This window comes from Bombus vancouverensis, chromosome 2 (genome assembly GCF_051014615.1).
Source record: "Bombus vancouverensis nearcticus chromosome 2, iyBomVanc1_principal, whole genome shotgun sequence".
NCBI lineage: Eukaryota > Metazoa > Arthropoda > Insecta > Hymenoptera > Apidae > Bombus > Bombus vancouverensis.
In genome coordinates, this window is record NC_134912.1 from 20,758,741 (window position 1) to 20,776,700 (window position 17,960).

Below are 17,960 nucleotides of genomic sequence, written 5' to 3' on the forward strand. Positions count from 1 at the left end.
TATCTGGAAACGGACGAGCGACGGTCGCTCCTCTTCCGGAAGGTATTAGGCCGTTCGGCCCCGATGTTTCTCCGGCTTTCTTTCGCGAGCTTTACAGCGCCTGCCTAACCCTACAGTGCCTCTCCGCGTGTATATCTCGCGCCAACGTTCCTCCTGGAACGCGGACACCCAACACGGCGCATAAAAATCGAACGACCAGCGACCGCTTGTATTCTTTATCGTGGCGCGATTTATCGTACGGTCGAGGCCGACCGTTACGAATGGCACGGAGGGCAAGAGTCGCGACGATCGTACGAAGCAAAGTCCAACGCGAAGTGGCGCGTTTCGAGAATCGCCTGGACTCGAGGAAGAAACGCGGTCGAAAAGAAGCGCGTGGTTTTCCGGCTTTCGCTGTCGGGCCGGCGGAACGGTCGTCTCCCACTCCTTGTCGGCGCGACGGCGAAATAACGGTTGACTCGCCGTTTGCCGCCGGTGGCCGCCGCTCCGCGCCGCAGGAACGATCCGCGGTAGTTAAGTTATTAAATTTATCTCCTCCAGCCAGACTAAAAATCGCGGTGATTTATTATTTTTTGCTGCTTAACGACGCGGCTACGGAATATGGCCCGGAGTAAGTACGTCTCCCCAGTTTCCAGACTCGTTCCTCTTCTTCTGCTCGGACCGCGCCACGCCGTTGCGCGCCTCCTAGCTAGTCGGCTTTTTTCCGAGCAAGCGACCGACCCTCGGGATAACTCGCCGCGATAAATTTCCCTCCTCGCGGTTCGTCGTCGTTCTCCGGCTGCTCGCTTCGACGAACGAGAACGACTATCGCGACCGACTGCTCGCCGTCTCTCTCTCTCTCTCTCTCTCTCTCTCTCCTGTCTGTCGTAACGCAAGCATCGAGGGTGTCTGCGATCGGCGACTTTCGGAGCGACGCGAGAGCGAAACGAGAGCGAAACTCGGTTCGAACGTCGACGACACGACGATCGGTGGATCGGTGCGCGAGTAAGTGGCCGAGACCGGACGGCGGAAGGTGGCGCGTGTGACGCGGCGAATAGAGACGAGTAGCGGCGAGTAGAGGCGAGTAGAGGCGAGTAGAGGCGGATAGAGGCGAGTAGAGGCGAAGGGAGGCGAGGCGCGCTCGTAGGTTCCGCATTCTTCGAGTAGCCGAGAGCGAGAATGCAGGCTCGTCCTGTGGATGAGCGCGGTAGTTGCAGCTTGACGCGATGCAACCGCGACACGGTTCGCTTCGCTTCGCGCGTACTCGATGCGCGAGGCACGAGAGGAGAAGTCGGCAGGGCTTTTCTCTCTTTTTCTCTCTTCGCAGTTTGGTCTACGGGTCGACTAAACGGAGTCGCGGCAGGGCAAACGGGCGGACGAGCGAACGAGCCAGCGCGCGAGCGACCGACCGACCGACCGACCGTTCCGACGACCGTGCGACCGAACGACCGATCGACGGTCGGTCGACCGACTGGCCGGTGCAGAGACGCGGCGAGGGCCAGCTAGCTAGCTAGCTGGTCAGGCAGCCTTCGAGCAACCGAGTAGGCAGGCTGATGCACGCGTAGCTTATAAAACGACGGATTCCCTCGAGTATATCGAGAGACTCGTTCTCGCGCACGAACCTTGACGCTAATGGCATGCATTACCGCTAATAATAGTCGAGGAAGGAGGAGAACGCTCGGCGAGAGGGATAGAAACGGAGATAAACGCGGACGGGTAGAAGAAACGAGATACACGGAGCACGGGCGTTTGGAAAAATTCGCGCGTAATTACCAACCGAACAAGAGGCAGAGAAAAAAGAGCACGAGCGCGTGCAAGTCCCGCGCTTCCTGTTCTCTCCGCGCTCTTTGCCGTTTCTCGCCTTGTTCTGTTCGAGCTGTTCGCGCGACGCGGAAGCCGACGGGCTCGCTCCTATCGCTCGGTGGTTTCTTCGCGATCGCCTCGTCTTTCGTTTCCTCTTTCCGTGAAAATATCAGCAGCGCGAGCGAAACGAGCCGCGTCGACGAACGATCGCTTTCGCGAGTGCAGCGCGCTTAAAGACGCGCTTAAAGACGCGCGCTGACCACGGTCGATACCGTTACCGCGCGTCGATGACCTTTCGCAACGTTCGCACGCGGCTACCGTTTTCCAACGAAACGAAACGAAACGAAACGAAACTACGAATCTCGGAGACGCGTTCGCGTTCGAAATTGCGAAGCTGTTGGAAGCTAACGCAACCGGGTAGGTGCCGATCGGTCCGTGACCGGGAATAGCCAGCGTGGTTATCAAAGAGAATCGACAGACGGAAGACGGTCGATCGCAGGTGACGCGAAGCAGCTGGCGGTCGGAGATACGGAGATCCGGAGACGGAACGCGGGGCAACGCGAATCGACGTCGTCGAGAAGCTGCACGGTCATTCGAGCTAACTGGCCGATCCGTTCGGAGCGAACCACTCTCGACTAATTGCAAAATTGCGTGGCGCGCGAACGACGACCAACGACGCGATTCCTCGATTCGAGCGAGCGAGTCGACGAACGCGAGTCCGGACGAAGGGAAAATACGGAACGGTGGGCGCGACGCGACGCGAACGCGATCGCAAACGGCGAGGTAAAAATCCGTGGATAGGTCGTCGGATTATTTATTTGGTCGGCGGCCGTTATTACGCCGAACCGTGAAACCACGGAACGAGCAAAGTGGCGAGGGAGCAGAGGGTATATCGAGGCACGGGGCAGCGATATCCCTCGTGCCGGTAGGTTGCGACCCCTGCTGCTGCGGCTGCTGTCGCTTCCTGGGGGAGCCACGACCCCTCGTACTTGGAAAATAATTCTATTAGGTTATATCGCGGTCTGCGTGAATGACGCGAGCACGCTTCGCTCAAGGGTGGTCAGGGAGTCTGCGGTTTGTTACGAGTAACCAGGGTCGTTCCGTTCTCTTCGCGCAACGAATCCGCCTCGGGCCTCGCGCTTCCTCCTAGATTGCCAGCGAATCTTATTAAGCCCCTAATTACGTCCAATCTATCGCGTTACCAGGCGTCCGTGGAAACTCGCTTCCCCTTCTCCCCTTCTCCCCTTCTCCTATTCGTCTACGTATCTATCCATTCGCCCGTCTATTCGTCAGCCCGAACTTTCCCAACCTTCGATAGGAATTTCCCGATCGTCGAGCGCGTTTAACGTTCGTTCGGATCGCGCGAATATTTCCGGCAGACGCTAGACGACGCGCGATCGGCCCTCCTCCTTCGCTCTGCCGCGACGCGTTTCCAACGTTCTGGGTAGGAGGCGCGTATGCTGGGTGCTCGGTCGTATATCTCGCGCGTGTATAAATCAGCAATGGGCGGAACCGACACGGAGAGACACCGTAGAGGTTGGAAGGAAACCCGTCTCGCGAACCACCGGCTCCTTCGATTTATCGCCGGCTAAGGGCAAACAGATTCGCCTTCTTTTCCCCTTCTCCGTCCAGATGCTCGCGTTTCATCCGCGATAATCGTCTTCTTTCCCTTCCGGCCCCCCCCCCTATTTACGCGCTGCGAAATCCTCCTTCGTCGCAGCAGGAGGACACGGTCGTCGTTTCCTCGAGACGTCGTTGCGAGCCGGTGTGGCGGACAGGCCGAACGGACCGCCGGAGAAACCGACACGCTGCGCCGGCTCTTTTTCCCACGAGCAATTAGAACGCGGGCAATTTCAGCCGGCCGATCGATCTCCAGCCGAGACTGGTTCCGGTTCTAGGAAGTAGGACGAGCCGAGTATCCTCGACCACGGCCAACGTCTGCACCGGTGGTCTGCCTCGACCGGCCGCTTTATCGCCACTCGAGTCCGTCGACGTAACAGATTCGACGGGAGCGTCGATTCCGTCGTCGCTCTGTCATCCTCGCCGGAAGCGTATCATCGCCAACGACTTCGAAACGTTTCGAAGCGGCGAAGATCGAAACGCACGCGTACAGCAACGTCGATTTGCTCGACGATCGGCTCTCGATCGGCTACGATCTCGCCGCGCTACATCTCGCCACGACGGAACTGGTTTTCTAGTCGGTTACCGGTGACTGGCCACGACCGTGTTTCGCAGTTACGCGCGAACTTTCGTTGGCGCGGTGAAATTTCGTTAACGCCGGCGAGTACGCGAATAGAAATCGGCGACTCGGTGTCTTTTTGTTCGTCGCGAGAGGATGGCCGGCGAAGCGGGTGTCCGGCGACTCGCAGCGACCGCCGCAAAGAGACGGGAGGAAATCGAGAGAAAAAGGGAAAAGGGGAAAGGGGATGCCGAGAGCGCGAGCGAAACCCACTTAACCCGTTGTAAGCCGCGCGTCAAAGAGGCGGTGTTGCTCGCGTCGATTCGTCGACGCGTCGCCCCCTTCCCCGAAAATGGCATTACTCCGGAGGAGAAAGCAATCTCGGAAGAGCGCCGCGAGAAAAACACGCTTCCTGACTATAAAATATTCCGGCAGGTTATTTTCTCGCGAGCAGACGACTCGCGAGGGTGAGCTCGAGCACGAGGGTGACCAACCCTTTGTCGCCGCGGCAAAGTATCTTCGCGACGATTACGTTCTCGTCGCGATCCGCTTTAACAACGACCGGAAGAGACGAGGGAGCCTATAAAGCCGGCCGTCTCCGCGCCGCGGGGCGATAAACTCGATCTCGGCCGACGAGCGGCAGATGCGAGTTCCGCCAAGGTTGGAGCGGCAAAACGCGATTCTTCCGGCGACCAGGACGCGCCTCGCGTTTCACCACCGCGAAATCGGACCATCGTTCGCGAGGGCACGAGATCGAGCGACGCGAGCTCTCGCGAATTTTCCACAGAAGGAAGAGACGACAGGCGTAAAAAGCGTGTAGGAAGAGGCGGGCGGGCGGGCGGGAGATAGAGAGAGAGAGAGAGAGCGTGCGTTGGAAGAGGGATGACGATAGGGGGAAGAGGAGGACTCGGAGGGAGAGGTCGCGCGGGAACGAGAACGGTCGTAGAGCGCGCTGGAGGCGAGGCCTGACATTTGGTTACTGACATTTTCACCCCGGGGTTGACGGCGGGCAACCCTTTGGCGTTACCCGCGCTCAATCACTCCATTGTCTCGAGCGGCGCTCGTTTTATGCTCGCGTCAACGCTTCATTATGGGGCCCCGGGTCCGGTCGACTTGGCTTCTATAGCCCACGTGCTCGGCACATTGTCTATCCCCAAGAATATATTACGCGCCCACGCGATCGCGAACCTACCGCCTCGCACCGCCACGCCGCCACGCCGTAAGCCGTGTACCGGGACACGTCTACCGCTCCGCTTCGCGTTTCCCTACCTCCGCTACCGAGAATTCTTCGGCAGCGTTTCGACGACAACCACCGGAACACGAGCGAAAGAGTATCGATTCGGAATATCGCGTCCGCTTCCTCGAGAATCCAATCTCTCTCTCTCTCTCTCTCTCTCTCTCTCTCTCTGGTCTCGAAATTTCTCTCGCCGAATCGGAGGATCGACCGAAACGGCACGTGGAAAGGGAGAAACGCGTTCGGTCGCGGTCGGCGGGGTGTAGCGTGGCACGGTGTGTGCCATGCCACGGTGTGGTGTGGTGTGGCGTGGCGTGGAGCGGCGAGACATACGAGCAGACCGGCCAACGCGGCAATTAATTACGGTGTAAAGTCGCGGGCTGTTCGTATTCGATTAATTACCGCGGGTACCGCGCGATCGGCGTCCGCATAATTGACATTGTTGCCGCATTGTTTACAGTAGCCAGTGAATTTATCGATGGTGGAAGGAGGCGTAGCGTTGCACGGCATGGCATTGCTCTCTCGACCGCTCACTCTCCACCGATAACCGGTCGACCGTTTCGTCGGTTACCTCGCCAGGGCCAATTCCTTTTTTTCCCCGCGTTTCCCCTGGATCTCGATAGCCGGAGAAGCGAGAGAGCGAGCGATTTTCGTTTCGTCGGGTATTTTTCCGAGGCGACGTTCCGGTCGCCGGCGCGGAAACGACGTCGGGAAAAGGTCGGCGAGACGGAGCGGGTATCGGCCAGGAAAACTCGACGGTACGGGCGTGCGAACCACGCGACCAGCAAAAAGGTCAACGAACGCCCTTCGCAAAGCGAAGCGATAGAAGACGGGAAACGGTGGTTCGCTCGATGGACGATCTTTCGTCTTCGACGGCCGGTCTCGAGGTACCTTTGGCCGAAACGTCGCGCGTCTTACTTTCCCCGCTATTCCGCTCTTTTCTCTCGTCTCTTTCCTTTGCCCCGTACACGCGAGACAGGTACAGTCAAGGTCAAGTTTTTTTCGCCCGCCGTAGCGCACCTCCTCTTCCTGTTCCCGGTTTTCGTTCCCGTTGCTCCTGTTTCCCGCCCTTCTTTGTCGGGCCGTGTTGTTGTCCGTTTTTTCTAGCGGACGGCAGCGTACCCGAGCGACGAAAGAACAGGCGCGACGGCTCGAGCGGTCTCCGTTGCTCTCGAGGCTGCGGTCGTCGGTCCTTGTCCGGATCCGTCGTGGGTTTCTCGGTCTGTCGGTGCGGCGCGGCGTGCACGTAACACCACGGACCGGTTTCGAGAGCGGCCGCGGGGGCTAAATGTCAACAACGGCATAACGGCCCGGTTAGAGGATTACCCCCGGTGTTCGCCCATCGCCAGAGGGTAACGCCAGACAAAAGGTCGTGAACTTTCCGCGTGTTATAATCCGTCTGAGAGGGTTCGCGGCTTCTCTTCTTACGATCCTTCTCTTCCGATGCGTGCGTATCCACGTGCTCGCGACGCGATCCTCTACCTCTACGCGCACTCTACACGCGTATTCGCAACGTCTGTTCGGGCGAAAATCGAAACTCTGGCGCGCACGGTACAAAGAACGAAAGGAAAGAACGAAGGGAAGGTGTCGCCGAGAGGGGTAAGAGAGGTCTCGCCGGTCCCAAAGATTCTCCGCGTAACAGGTAACGCGAACGCCCTAATGGGATCGGCATTCGAGTCGTTAACATGACAATATAGATGCTAAACGGTACGCTTATAGGTGTACCGTTTTGTAAGTAGCAGCCAGAAGGCACGTACGACGATTAAATGCGTGTCGCGTCGAGCCGATGCGTACGACCGATAGGGTCGCGAGGCATCTTGTCTCCAAATACGAGCCTTGTTATGATAATCGGTGCTCGCGCCCCGTTATACCTTGCATTTCCCCTCGCCGCGCCAGAGACCGCGTCCCTCCGTCCACCATCCGTTACCTTTACGTTTTCGAAACGAGAGCTCGTCTCGCGCGAATTCGCTCGGAACCACGCGTACGAGGAATCGATTTTTCCTGGCCGTGGCCGTTCGACTCCGCTGCGACGGTCCGTCCAGACGGAATTCCTCGTATCGTCCCAACTACCGCGATCTCCCGTCTGCGACGAATAAATCGCATCCGCGGTCGTTATCCTTAGCGTCGTGCGCGAGAGGAAGTACGAGGCGCCATCGCGTCCATCAAACTCGTAATTACCAGCGGGAGACCGCTTTCTCCGAGCAACGAGTCGTCCGAACGAATTTTCGATGGATCGGCGTCGGCGATGACGAAACGGTCGATCGAAAGGTAGAACGGCGTGTAACTGGCGCGAAACGGCACTCGATACGCGATAACCGAACCGACTTGTTTTCCAACCGACTCCTCCTTTAATTTTGCGGCGTCTTCACGGACTGCGAAAACTCGACGGTATATTTAGAAAAATTCGTTTCGAGACGCGATCGATACGGCTCCTTTCTTCGGCTCTTTCGTCGATATACCCGACCGGTCTGTATTGCGTTCGGCTTACGTTATCCGTGGCACTCGTGATAATCCCACGATTTTGCGAATCAGCGACGCGACTCTTCTCGCGAGCGAGGGAACGACTTTGTCCGTCGCCTCTCCGTCGATGTCGCGTACTTTTACTTTCTCTCTCTCTCTCTCTCTCTCTCTCTCTCTTTCTCCATGTCCGATCGATTCGCTCGGTGCGAAAATTTCGCACTTTCTCTCCGCGGCGAAGACACGCCGATTCGCGTATTCGCGCTTGCACGGATTATCGGGTTGGATAAGCGAGTGCGCGCGGACTCGCGCGCGCCGATTCGCGTGTGTGCCTACACGCGTACGACGAAGCCAGCCGAAGAGACGAAGAACGCGGAGAGGGATCGGCGCAGCTCGACACAAAGCATCCCCCGAACACCCTTTCCAAGTCGGAGGTGACGTCACTGACAATGGAAGGTCGAGCTGTGATTAAAGATCGAGAGACTCCGTAAAAACTCCTTGAAAAGTGTAGGAACGAAGGAGAGAGCGGGAGGACAGGCGGGCCTACCGGCGTGAAATATTGCCTGCGCGGCACCCGACAGCTATATGACGTTTCCGAAGGGCATGAAAGAATCTCCGCCTCTGTCTATCGCGCTCGCTCACGCTATCGCTGTCGCTATCGCACCGCTGACCACCGTCGCCTCTTCTTTCTACTCGCGTTCTATTCTCTTGGCCGGGTTCGGGTCCATTCCCTCGAACCGGGTCTCGTTCTCTTCGAACGCGACTCGTCCGTCCGCTCGCTCGCCGGCCGACGGACCGATCGACGCGCAACGCGGTGCAGAGAAATTTCGCAAGAGCGCGAGAGTCGTCGAAACCGCGAACGACGGAGGGAACAAAGCGAAGGAACGTCGCGGCGAAGAATTGAAAGGGTGGCGTAGTCTTGGGAGTTTAAAATCGGTTAATTTACGGCGAGGCTGGTCAACGAGGCGCCAGGGCATTTAACCGGTTAACGCGAGCGCAGAGCACGCGGGGTAGGAGAAATCGTGATCGAGCGGCGAAGAGGAAAGAGGTCGTGGCGCGGCGTGGCGAAGCGTGGCAGCGAGGAGAGGAAAGGCGCGGAGAGACGCCACTCGACGCTATTATTCGAATTGATGCGGTGAATTGGCGCTGACGACATCGGAGCGCCAATCCGACCGTTTGTTTATTGGCCGCGCGTTGGCGGATCCCTCGCGACGCGACACGACGTATGCTTTAATTGAACCCTCGTCGATGATCGGATCGCGAAATTCGAGAACCGACGCCACGCAAACTGTCACCGACCACACCGCCACGGGACAGAAGCTATCGTCGAATTCCTTGGTGGTCGCCACGTGCGCGTAATAGCCCATTACGCGTACGTATGGAAATAATGCGATTTGCATGCCCAAAGAGAGCTCGCCGTCCGCGCACCAAGGAGGGTGAACGCGGGGATCGTGACGTCGTTCGAGAACCAACGATTCGCACGAAGACGAAGGTTCTCGAGGGACGGGGCGAGAGGATCTGGTCGCGCCAAGACCCAGTCGAATAAAAGTCGTCGTCGAGATTCTCGCGGTAGACTCGGATCGAGGACGAAGAGGCGCGACGCATCCGGCCGGATTTTCGCGCCGGCGAGGAAAACGAAACAATGGTGACGCGTAAAGCGCGGCTGGTTTCGCGCGGAAGGGTGAAATCGAGGGACACGGTAGTAGTCGTCGTCGTCGTCGTCGTCGTCGTCGTCGCCGCCGCGTGATTAGTCCGACGTTCGCACGGGCTACGTCTCTCTAGTTGGCACGCATTCCAACCGAACGAATGCCGGCTGGGTCTCATTCGACTGCGTGTCTGCTTGCCCGAGGCTGGCTTTCGCAACGAACTCGTCCACCCGTTTTAAATCGCTCCGAACCACCGCGTCGACGTCGACGTCAACGCCAACGCCAACGCCGACGCCTACGTCAACGCCGTCCAACGATCGACCGTTCCTCTTCTCCTCTTCTTCGAACCATCTGACCAAACGTCGTTCCGGTTCTGTTTCAGATGCTTGTGGATTGTCGGACGTGGCGCATATCGAGTCCCTTCAGGAGAAGTCGCAGTGCGCCTTGGAAGAATACTGCAGGACTCAATACCCGAATCAACCGACGAGATTCGGCAAGCTGCTTCTTCGATTACCCTCGCTGAGGACGGTGTCGTCGCAGGTGATCGAACAGCTGTTCTTCGTTCGGCTGGTCGGGAAAACGCCGATCGAGACGCTGATCAGGGATATGCTGCTCAGCGGTAGCAGCTTCAACTGGCCGTACATGTCCACGATGTGACATTCTGTCTGGCGACAGCTAGCTTCCGCGTAATACCTTCGCGTCATTTCCCATCGCCTCGTCCCTCTTCGTCGTCGTCGTCGTCGTCGTCCCTTCGCCTCTCCGTCGTACGAGCACCGTCGCTCGCTTCGCGCCACTTTCCAACGATTCGCCAAGCATTCGCGGCTCCCCTGGCCTCCGAAACGGTGTCGAGGAAACGAACCGCGCGCGACGGTCCGACGAGTCGGCGAATCTGGACGAGGACGAGCGAACGTCCAACAGGCCGAAGAGAACGATACGAGGCAGCGATAAAGACGCCGCGAAGGTCGCGGTTCCAGCTTTTTCGAAGCACGCGATCGATCGCGCTACGGACGAAAGGAAAGACGCGAGCTCGCGTGTTTCGCCAGACCTTTTTCTCTGGAATTGCATCCAGGCGTCCCGGCGCTCGACAAGCCGGGAAAGCGTTCGAGCTCGAACGCAGGAAAGAGAAGAAACGGGGGAAAGGACGAAAGGCAAAGCGGAATCGAGACGAAGAGCGGCGTGGAAGGGGGAAACGCGGCGCGAAGAAATCATAAATTAGCATTTGTAATCGACGGCAGGGGATCTGGTAGATCCTTCGCTGGCCGTTATCTTGCATCGATCTCGCGTCGAGTAATTGCCGTTAGTCGAGTCACGCCGAAACCCTTAGTCACTCGTTTCGACGTTTCGTCGTCCGCGTTCGTTCCACCTTTCTTTCACCGTCTTTCGCGTTTCTTCTTTCTTAATCCGCTCTCTCGCGCTTCCCGACCACGTTTCGCGCTACTCCATCGAAATTCACCGAAGCCACCCAATTACACGGACCACTCTCCGCGTCTTTCCCTCGGAACGTCTCGATTCCGTGCCACGAGTTTTCCAACGCGCGATTTCTTCTCTTTCTTAAAGACCGTCTACGACGTCGCGGACCGTCTTACCGATAGACACGCCGGAAACGAGTAACGCGGTGCACGGATCGAGCAATCGTTTTCTCCAACGGAGAGAAACTCGTTTTCCACAAACACCGAAAGCAATTTGCGAATTATCGTCCGATCGGTCGTCGTTTTACCTCGTCGAGATACTCTCCCGTGCAAAAGGTTTTCTTTCCTCCGCGTTGCGTCTCGCGACTCTCGCGAAGTTCGTACGGCGAAACGCGCGTTCGAACGAATAAAATTCGCGAGATCGAGCCGAATGCACGCGATCCGTTCGCAGGCTGTTTCTTCCTTCCACCTTCCACCGAGACGACGAGGCGAGTGATCGCGTCGCGTACCTATCTTCCGGTCGACGTCTACCCCTCGATTCGTATCGTATTCGCTTTCGCGGATTCCCTATCGCGTGCTTTTTCTCTGGCCGAACGACCATCTCGTTCGGCGAGGAATCGGCGGGCCGATGTCCGTTCCGATTCGGTCTCGCAGTTTGCAGGAGTCGCGACCCGCTCGAAGAACGCGTTCGGAAACGACGCGACCAGCCGAGAACGAACAAATATATTTTTCTTCCGCGAATATGTTCGACCGATCGCTGGTCGCCAGTCGTTTGATAAATTCGCGATAGCGCCGATAGCGCGACAGCGTCAACGATGGACACGGTAAGAAACGATTGCGAGGAAACTCGGCGAACGCAATGTGATATACGCGTACGTCGAAATTGAAATCCGATTTCTCGACACACGGTGCTTTTTTACGTTATGAATACTGTACGCTGTAGCCAGGCTCGATGCGCTGTACAGAGTTTGCCGAGACGTCGAACGACAAATCGTTCGAAACGAGCGAAATTATCGAATAGCGCGCTACGATAAGTATGTGGCGATGTCGAACTCTAGTTACTTAGACAACCATTTAAGGGTATATGGGATATTTCTAATATTTTTAAGCAGCGATCGTTTCTTAAATGCGCACGCGCACCCATACAAACACAGACATACACACACACACACACACACACACACACACACACACAAACAAACAAAGAGCGAAACAGCAGCGCGTTTCGATAGAAATCCACGAAGCGAACGCGGCCGAGGCGAGAACCGAATCGACGATGCGAACGGGGTTCGCTGTCCTCGAGACGCGTTCCCTTCGTCGAACGCAATTTTTCGAGAATGCTGAAGGATGTATTATATCGGATACGAATTACGTTGTGGTTGAGTGTACGTAGACCGAAATGACATTTATGTAGCGTTATGTATAAAGGCGCGAGAAGATTTTTGTATAAAACGTGTACATAATTAATATATATGCATATATATATATATATTATATATATATCATATATATTATACATATATATAATATATATATATATATAAAATATATAAAATACAGATATAAATACGATTATAAATACGAACGTAAGCGCGAATATAAACACGAATATACGTCTAAATGTAAAGAAATATATATGTCAGAATTACAGAGTTTTGCACGTTCAATCGAAACGCGCCCAACCAATGCAATGCAGCAGAAAGGAGCAGAGCGTGCGAAGCGAGGCTGCGTCGTAGGACTTTGCCGTCGACGAGTGCAGGTAAGCCTCGACGAACGGAGCGAATTCTAGCGAGAGGGACGCGTCACGTTGCTCGTCCGCGTGCGTTTCCGAACATTCCCGCACGATCGTCTTTCCATATACAAACAATCGCCGAGCGCATCTTCCCTGACGCACGGCAGTGATTTCTGGTCGGCGCGACGCGACGACGATGCATCTGTCTGCGAACGCGACCCCGAGTGCCCTCGCTCGAGGAACGCGACTCGTTTCGGTTCTTCTTTAACCTCTTTTCCTTTTCCTGTGCCGTTCGCACTCTTCTGTCAGCTGGGTTGCCTGCCACTCCGGGTCGTCCTCCGCTTCGTACGCCTGTACGCCCCTACGCGAGCAACTACCTAGTTGCCCTTCTTCCACATGCTTTCTTCTCCCATTCTCTCTCTCTCTCTCTCTCTCTATCCCCCCCCTCTCTCTCTCTCTCTTTAGTAGTCGGAGTGAAAAAGCATTTTTCGTTTTCGACCGGTGCGAACCACGTGTCTACGAAGGACGATCCATCCGTGTAAAAAGGTTTCGCAGGTGTTGGTTGCTGCGAGATCGGGAGCATCGCGAGGCGAACGCATAAAACAGGGATAAATCACGCGAAGGATGCCGAGCACGGCTAGGGCGAAGGAGCAAAAACAAAGAGATCGCGAGCGACGGTGTGGCATGGCGCGCGGATAGCCTCGAACCAGCCGGATGCTTAGAATTTCGATAAATCTAACTTGGCAGGAGAAACAAACGGCTCAGGGGGAGACTTTTTTCCGTGCGAGTAGGTACCGTCGCGGTTTTTGGCTCTCGTTCAAAAATCTCGCTTCTTTTTTCGTTCTCCGACCGCTGTGCGCACGGTAAACGATGGAATAACGCGAACGAAATCGCGCTCGATCGAAACGAGAGCCCGAGGAAGAGAAAGCTGATCGCGCGGATCGTTGCCCGTCCCTCGTCCTTCGCTGTTAAGAGGAATTTTGGACCGAGTCCAGACCGACGAAACGTTCGAATCGATGAATCTCTTTCGATCGTTTCTGCTACCACGCTGGATACGTACTTACATACCGTGCCTTGTAGCGGTCGATCGCTCGAGTCGGGGCGGCACGCGGTTTCGATTAGGCTGAACGTCGAACCCGCGCTACGAGATCGGCCAGAGCAGCGCGATATCGCTCGACTCGCGATTGCGTCATCTTCTATTACCATCCGCCAGCCACTGCTACGCGATATCGATGGCTCGCGGTCGCGCCACTCCAATCGTCGATTCGAGTAAACCCCCTAGGCAGGCAACCGTTTCTGCTTCCTCTCCCTCTCCTTCTCCTTCTCTTTCTCCTTCTCCTTCTCCTTCTCCTTCTCCTTCTCCTGCTCGTCACCGAAGCTGACGATGACGAACGATTTTCCGAACGAAAGGAACCTCGAATTCGTCGTATACGACGCGACCCATCGAAATCGTTTCCGCGTTCCTCTGGCGTATATCGTTTCGGGTAAATGCGAGTTCGTTGCGTTTAGAGCGGTAGCTGCGGCCCACGCGTCACTCGCGATTCGTTGGACGAAGCGTAGCTCGGCTCGATCGCGGACAGGGTGCGTGGACGCGACCACGAGGCCGTTCTTAACGAGCTCGCGAGTCTACCCCGTGCACGCCGAGCCGCGTAAACGAGAGGCGGAGCAACCGCTTGCAAGAGGTCAGAGGCCACTACCAATCGCAATCTCCCGATAACCACTCTTCTCGCTGTAACTCCTCTCTCGTCGGATATACGCTGGCCGTCAGTTTTTTCCTTTCTACGCGCTGCAAACGATGCGTGGATACGCGAGCGCCGCCCTCTTCGCGTCGCTTTTCCACCGTTCTATCGGCGTTCGATCCCGCGAAAAATCCAAGCGGTCCGACAACTATTCGTCACCGGAATCGATTCAATCACATTTTCCGACCTCGTGCGTTCCGATAAACGACACGTGTCGCGGCATCCGCATAATCGTTCGATTTATACGCGTCGCTCTTCCGTTCGCGACCATTGCCGCCGTCCGACGTTAAAAGGTTCGCCTTCGCTTTTCTCCTACTCTCCCTTATCGGATCCGTTTCACACCAAGACAAATAGCTTCTCCTTTTTTCATCCGCTCCATCGTTTCCGCTCTTCACGCGCACGCGCACGCGCTCGTATTTACCTTTAACTAGTCATTCTCCCGATTTCAATTTCTCATTTCCACTGTTCGGCCACGTAATCGAAATCGAATCGAACGCCCTACTCGCAACGAACGATCGATCGAGTTTCTTCGAGCCGCGCTACCGCTTTTCCTCCCTCCATCGTCTTCTTCGTGCTTTTGTCGCTCGCGACAAATGGTAATCGCGTCTGAAAAGTCACGATCTTTCTCGTTTTCGTCGTTGCGTCGCGTCGTCGCGAGAATACCTTCGGTCGAGAACGAACCGAGAAATTACCACGGTACATACTCCGAACGTAACCGCGATTATCCCATTAGCGCCATCGATCGATAGCTCTTCGAATCTCTTGCTTACCTCGTAAGCCATCGATCGACTATCGTCTTCTCGTCGATAGATTTCAGGATGTGGCAGATGCAGAACCGAACGATTCAAACTTACCGTTAGCAAGACCTTCGTTTCCACGCAGGTGGTAAAGACGGAAAACTCCACCGTCGAATCTCCTTTATTTCGTTTACCTCGATTCGCCTCCGTGTTTAAACTCGTAAGCGAGCAAGTACTCGTACTTGGACTCGTTTAACCATCGTTCGGTGTACTTATGTAAGTATGACGAGCGGCGTAACGGTCTCTCATCTAACTCGTGTGTTCGTGGGATCGTTGTAACCGATCGAATCTCTCTATTGGTTTCTCAGGTTATTTTTGCGCGCATTTCGTTTACTAAAAATTAACCACAGTTGATAGCAGATCGAAGCTTCCGCGGATAACATATCGGTATAAATTCCGTAGTGTAAGCACGTTTAAGTTTTCATGTATAATGTATCTACGTCTTTGCGTGATCGAGATTTCGCAATTCTCTTATTTATTGTTGGAAAATCCTCTTACGATAGAACGAAAATGTCGACATCGATGTCGTCGAAGAATCGACGCAGCGAGAAATCTTTTTTAAAGAATACTTTTCCGTTCGAATCGTTAACGCATAAACGAACCAAGGACGAACGCTTGTTATTTATCCATAACGCGATTCTATTTATATAGCCTAACCGTTTTTCTCTTTTTCTTTTTTGCTCTACGACGCGAACGTGGTACGCGACACGTAATAATCCGCCTCTTCCGAAACATCGGATAGAAATCTTTCTCGCGAGCCTCCACACGAGCAAATTCGATCGCTGCTGCGTTACCGTTCGAATTATTACCGTTTTGTCTTGCGCAAAATCGTATAAATAATCCCGGTTAAGCAAGTAAATGCGTTGCCGGTTGAATAAAAAATTTAATTATCCCTGCGAGCAGAAGGCCAACCATTTACGAGACGTTAACGGACTAAATTGAAGTATTTTTTACGTTTTCCCGTATACAGTACGTAAATACGTAAGGTTTTACCGTTCCGTTTAAGCGCTCGCTTATGGATTCAAGGATCAACTTTTTTGAACATCGATTTCATTCGCGGTTCCTTCCATTCTCCTTTCCTTCGCACATAGCCGTACGAACTTTCTCGCCATGGAACAATCCTCGAAGGGATGAACGCCACGATAACGTTTTCCTCGTGACGAAGGAATAAAAACGTTTGTTCTAGTATGCAAACCGGATAGACTGGGTGGTGCCTGTGAAAAATCAGCAATCGGAATACGTTCGGCAATTGGTCGCCGTTGGATCGATCTAAGATAATTTGAGAGACAATTCGGAAGAAGAAAGAACGTCGAAACGAAGATACGGATCTAGAAAAGCAACGATAAACGATCTGAAAAACGCGAATGCTCGGTCGAATCGGTACACGCGATTCAATAAAATAACCAATGGCTAAAATAAAAAACAATTTATTAACGACAATATCTATAATTACACTGTAATATATCGCGCATGAGAAGCGGTATTCCACTTCGTACGTCGCCTCTATTTGCCCGTTTCTGTTTGCAAAACTGCTCCGTGTCAAACCGTCGATCAAATCGCGCAAACTTACCGTTGTAACAAACGAAAACGTTCGACCGGCTCTGCGACTTCGAGTTCGTGTTCGTCTTATTCGTTCGAACGCAGACGTGGAAAATCAATCGGGGCGATCGTGAATGCAAACGAGGACGCGAATGGAAATCACACGGTAAAAACTAACGATAGGACGAAACACTCCTCGGTCATCGCCTTGCGTCCTGTCTTATTTAATTATTTATTTTTCATGCGCAATAATAGTATAGAGCGATTTACTTCGTATCACCTGTATCGATACATCACGGTGGTTTGGAATATCGAATCGGATAGCTGCGATGATGTCTCTAACGCGAGAACGTCGCCAGGAAAGAGACAGCGAGTCGAATAAAAGTTCCGATGCGAAAAGTACAATGTTGCAACGATTGTTGCGATTCCGACGATGCAGTGCGTGATTTGACGCGTTCACAGCCGTTGACGTAAAATTACGTCATGTGTAATATAGGTATGTAATATAAATAATAAACATTCTATTTAGACGAATTTTACCTCTTTTAATATTTTTCTTTTCAAGCTATCTTATCGATATCAAGCCCTTATTTATTTTAACGTGTAAAACTACCGAAGCAGAAAAAATGTAAATATTCTTCTCTACTGCAACGTCCTTTCTTTCTTTCCTCTACGTTAGCCGGACATAACACATTCCCGTATATATGTATATATATATATATATATGTATGTATACTTTGAGAAATTCGACTGGAAATATTTTTCATTCGACTTGGTGACAACGACATTCGAAAATAAATTTTATGACACAAGGCTGCTGCAACTAGATTTACACACACCTACCTCTTTCAACGCGGTTTTCAATTTTTCACGCGTGAATTTCAACAAAATCGTTAGACGAAAAAGACGATGATCGATCGCAAGCCGTAAGATATCGCGTACGATCGAAATTACTATACAATCGGAAACGATAAAGCAAAACGCATCCAAGAGAAAGTCACAGCGCCAAGGATTTCGCGTAATCGTTCGTTTCGTCTAATCGAATATTCTGAATAATTCTTTCGCTGAAAAGATTTCACGAGATTTGAAGTATTGTGAAAATGATTACTTTATTTATTGACACCTAACCTATTAGGAATATAAGACGGCAATTATCGACACACGCGAAGCTGACTCGATCGATCAAACAAACGAGGATACATCGGCGTAAAGAGAAATAGAGATTTGCGACGAGAAGAGTGGATTCGTCTGGAAATATGGATCGTTCGATTACAAAATTTGAAAGCTACACAAACGTGGCATTCCCAGATCGAGACCAGACAGTTTTCAAATATCGCTGAATTCGCTAATTTACTTGCATTTCGTATCATACGTGTAATTTGTCACGTGACGAATCTTTCGTCGACGAATTCTCTGTCAATCGTTTTTCGATAGGACGCCGAGTGTCGA

The 17,960-nt window shown here is 53.7% G+C and overlaps 1 protein-coding gene across 1 annotated transcript in view; it reads left to right on the plus strand.

The window, feature by feature from the left end:
* Positions 1-17,045, plus strand: part of svp (COUP transcription factor 2) — a 57,751-nt gene extending 40,706 nt beyond the window's left edge. The window contains exon 4 of the mRNA XM_033340551.2: positions 9,678-17,045. Within this exon, the coding sequence (XP_033196442.1) occupies positions 9,678-9,952 (275 nt within the window). The 3' untranslated portion in view covers positions 9,953-17,045. The remainder of the gene's footprint in view (positions 1-9,677) is intronic.
* Positions 17,046-17,960: the final 915 nt, after the last annotated feature.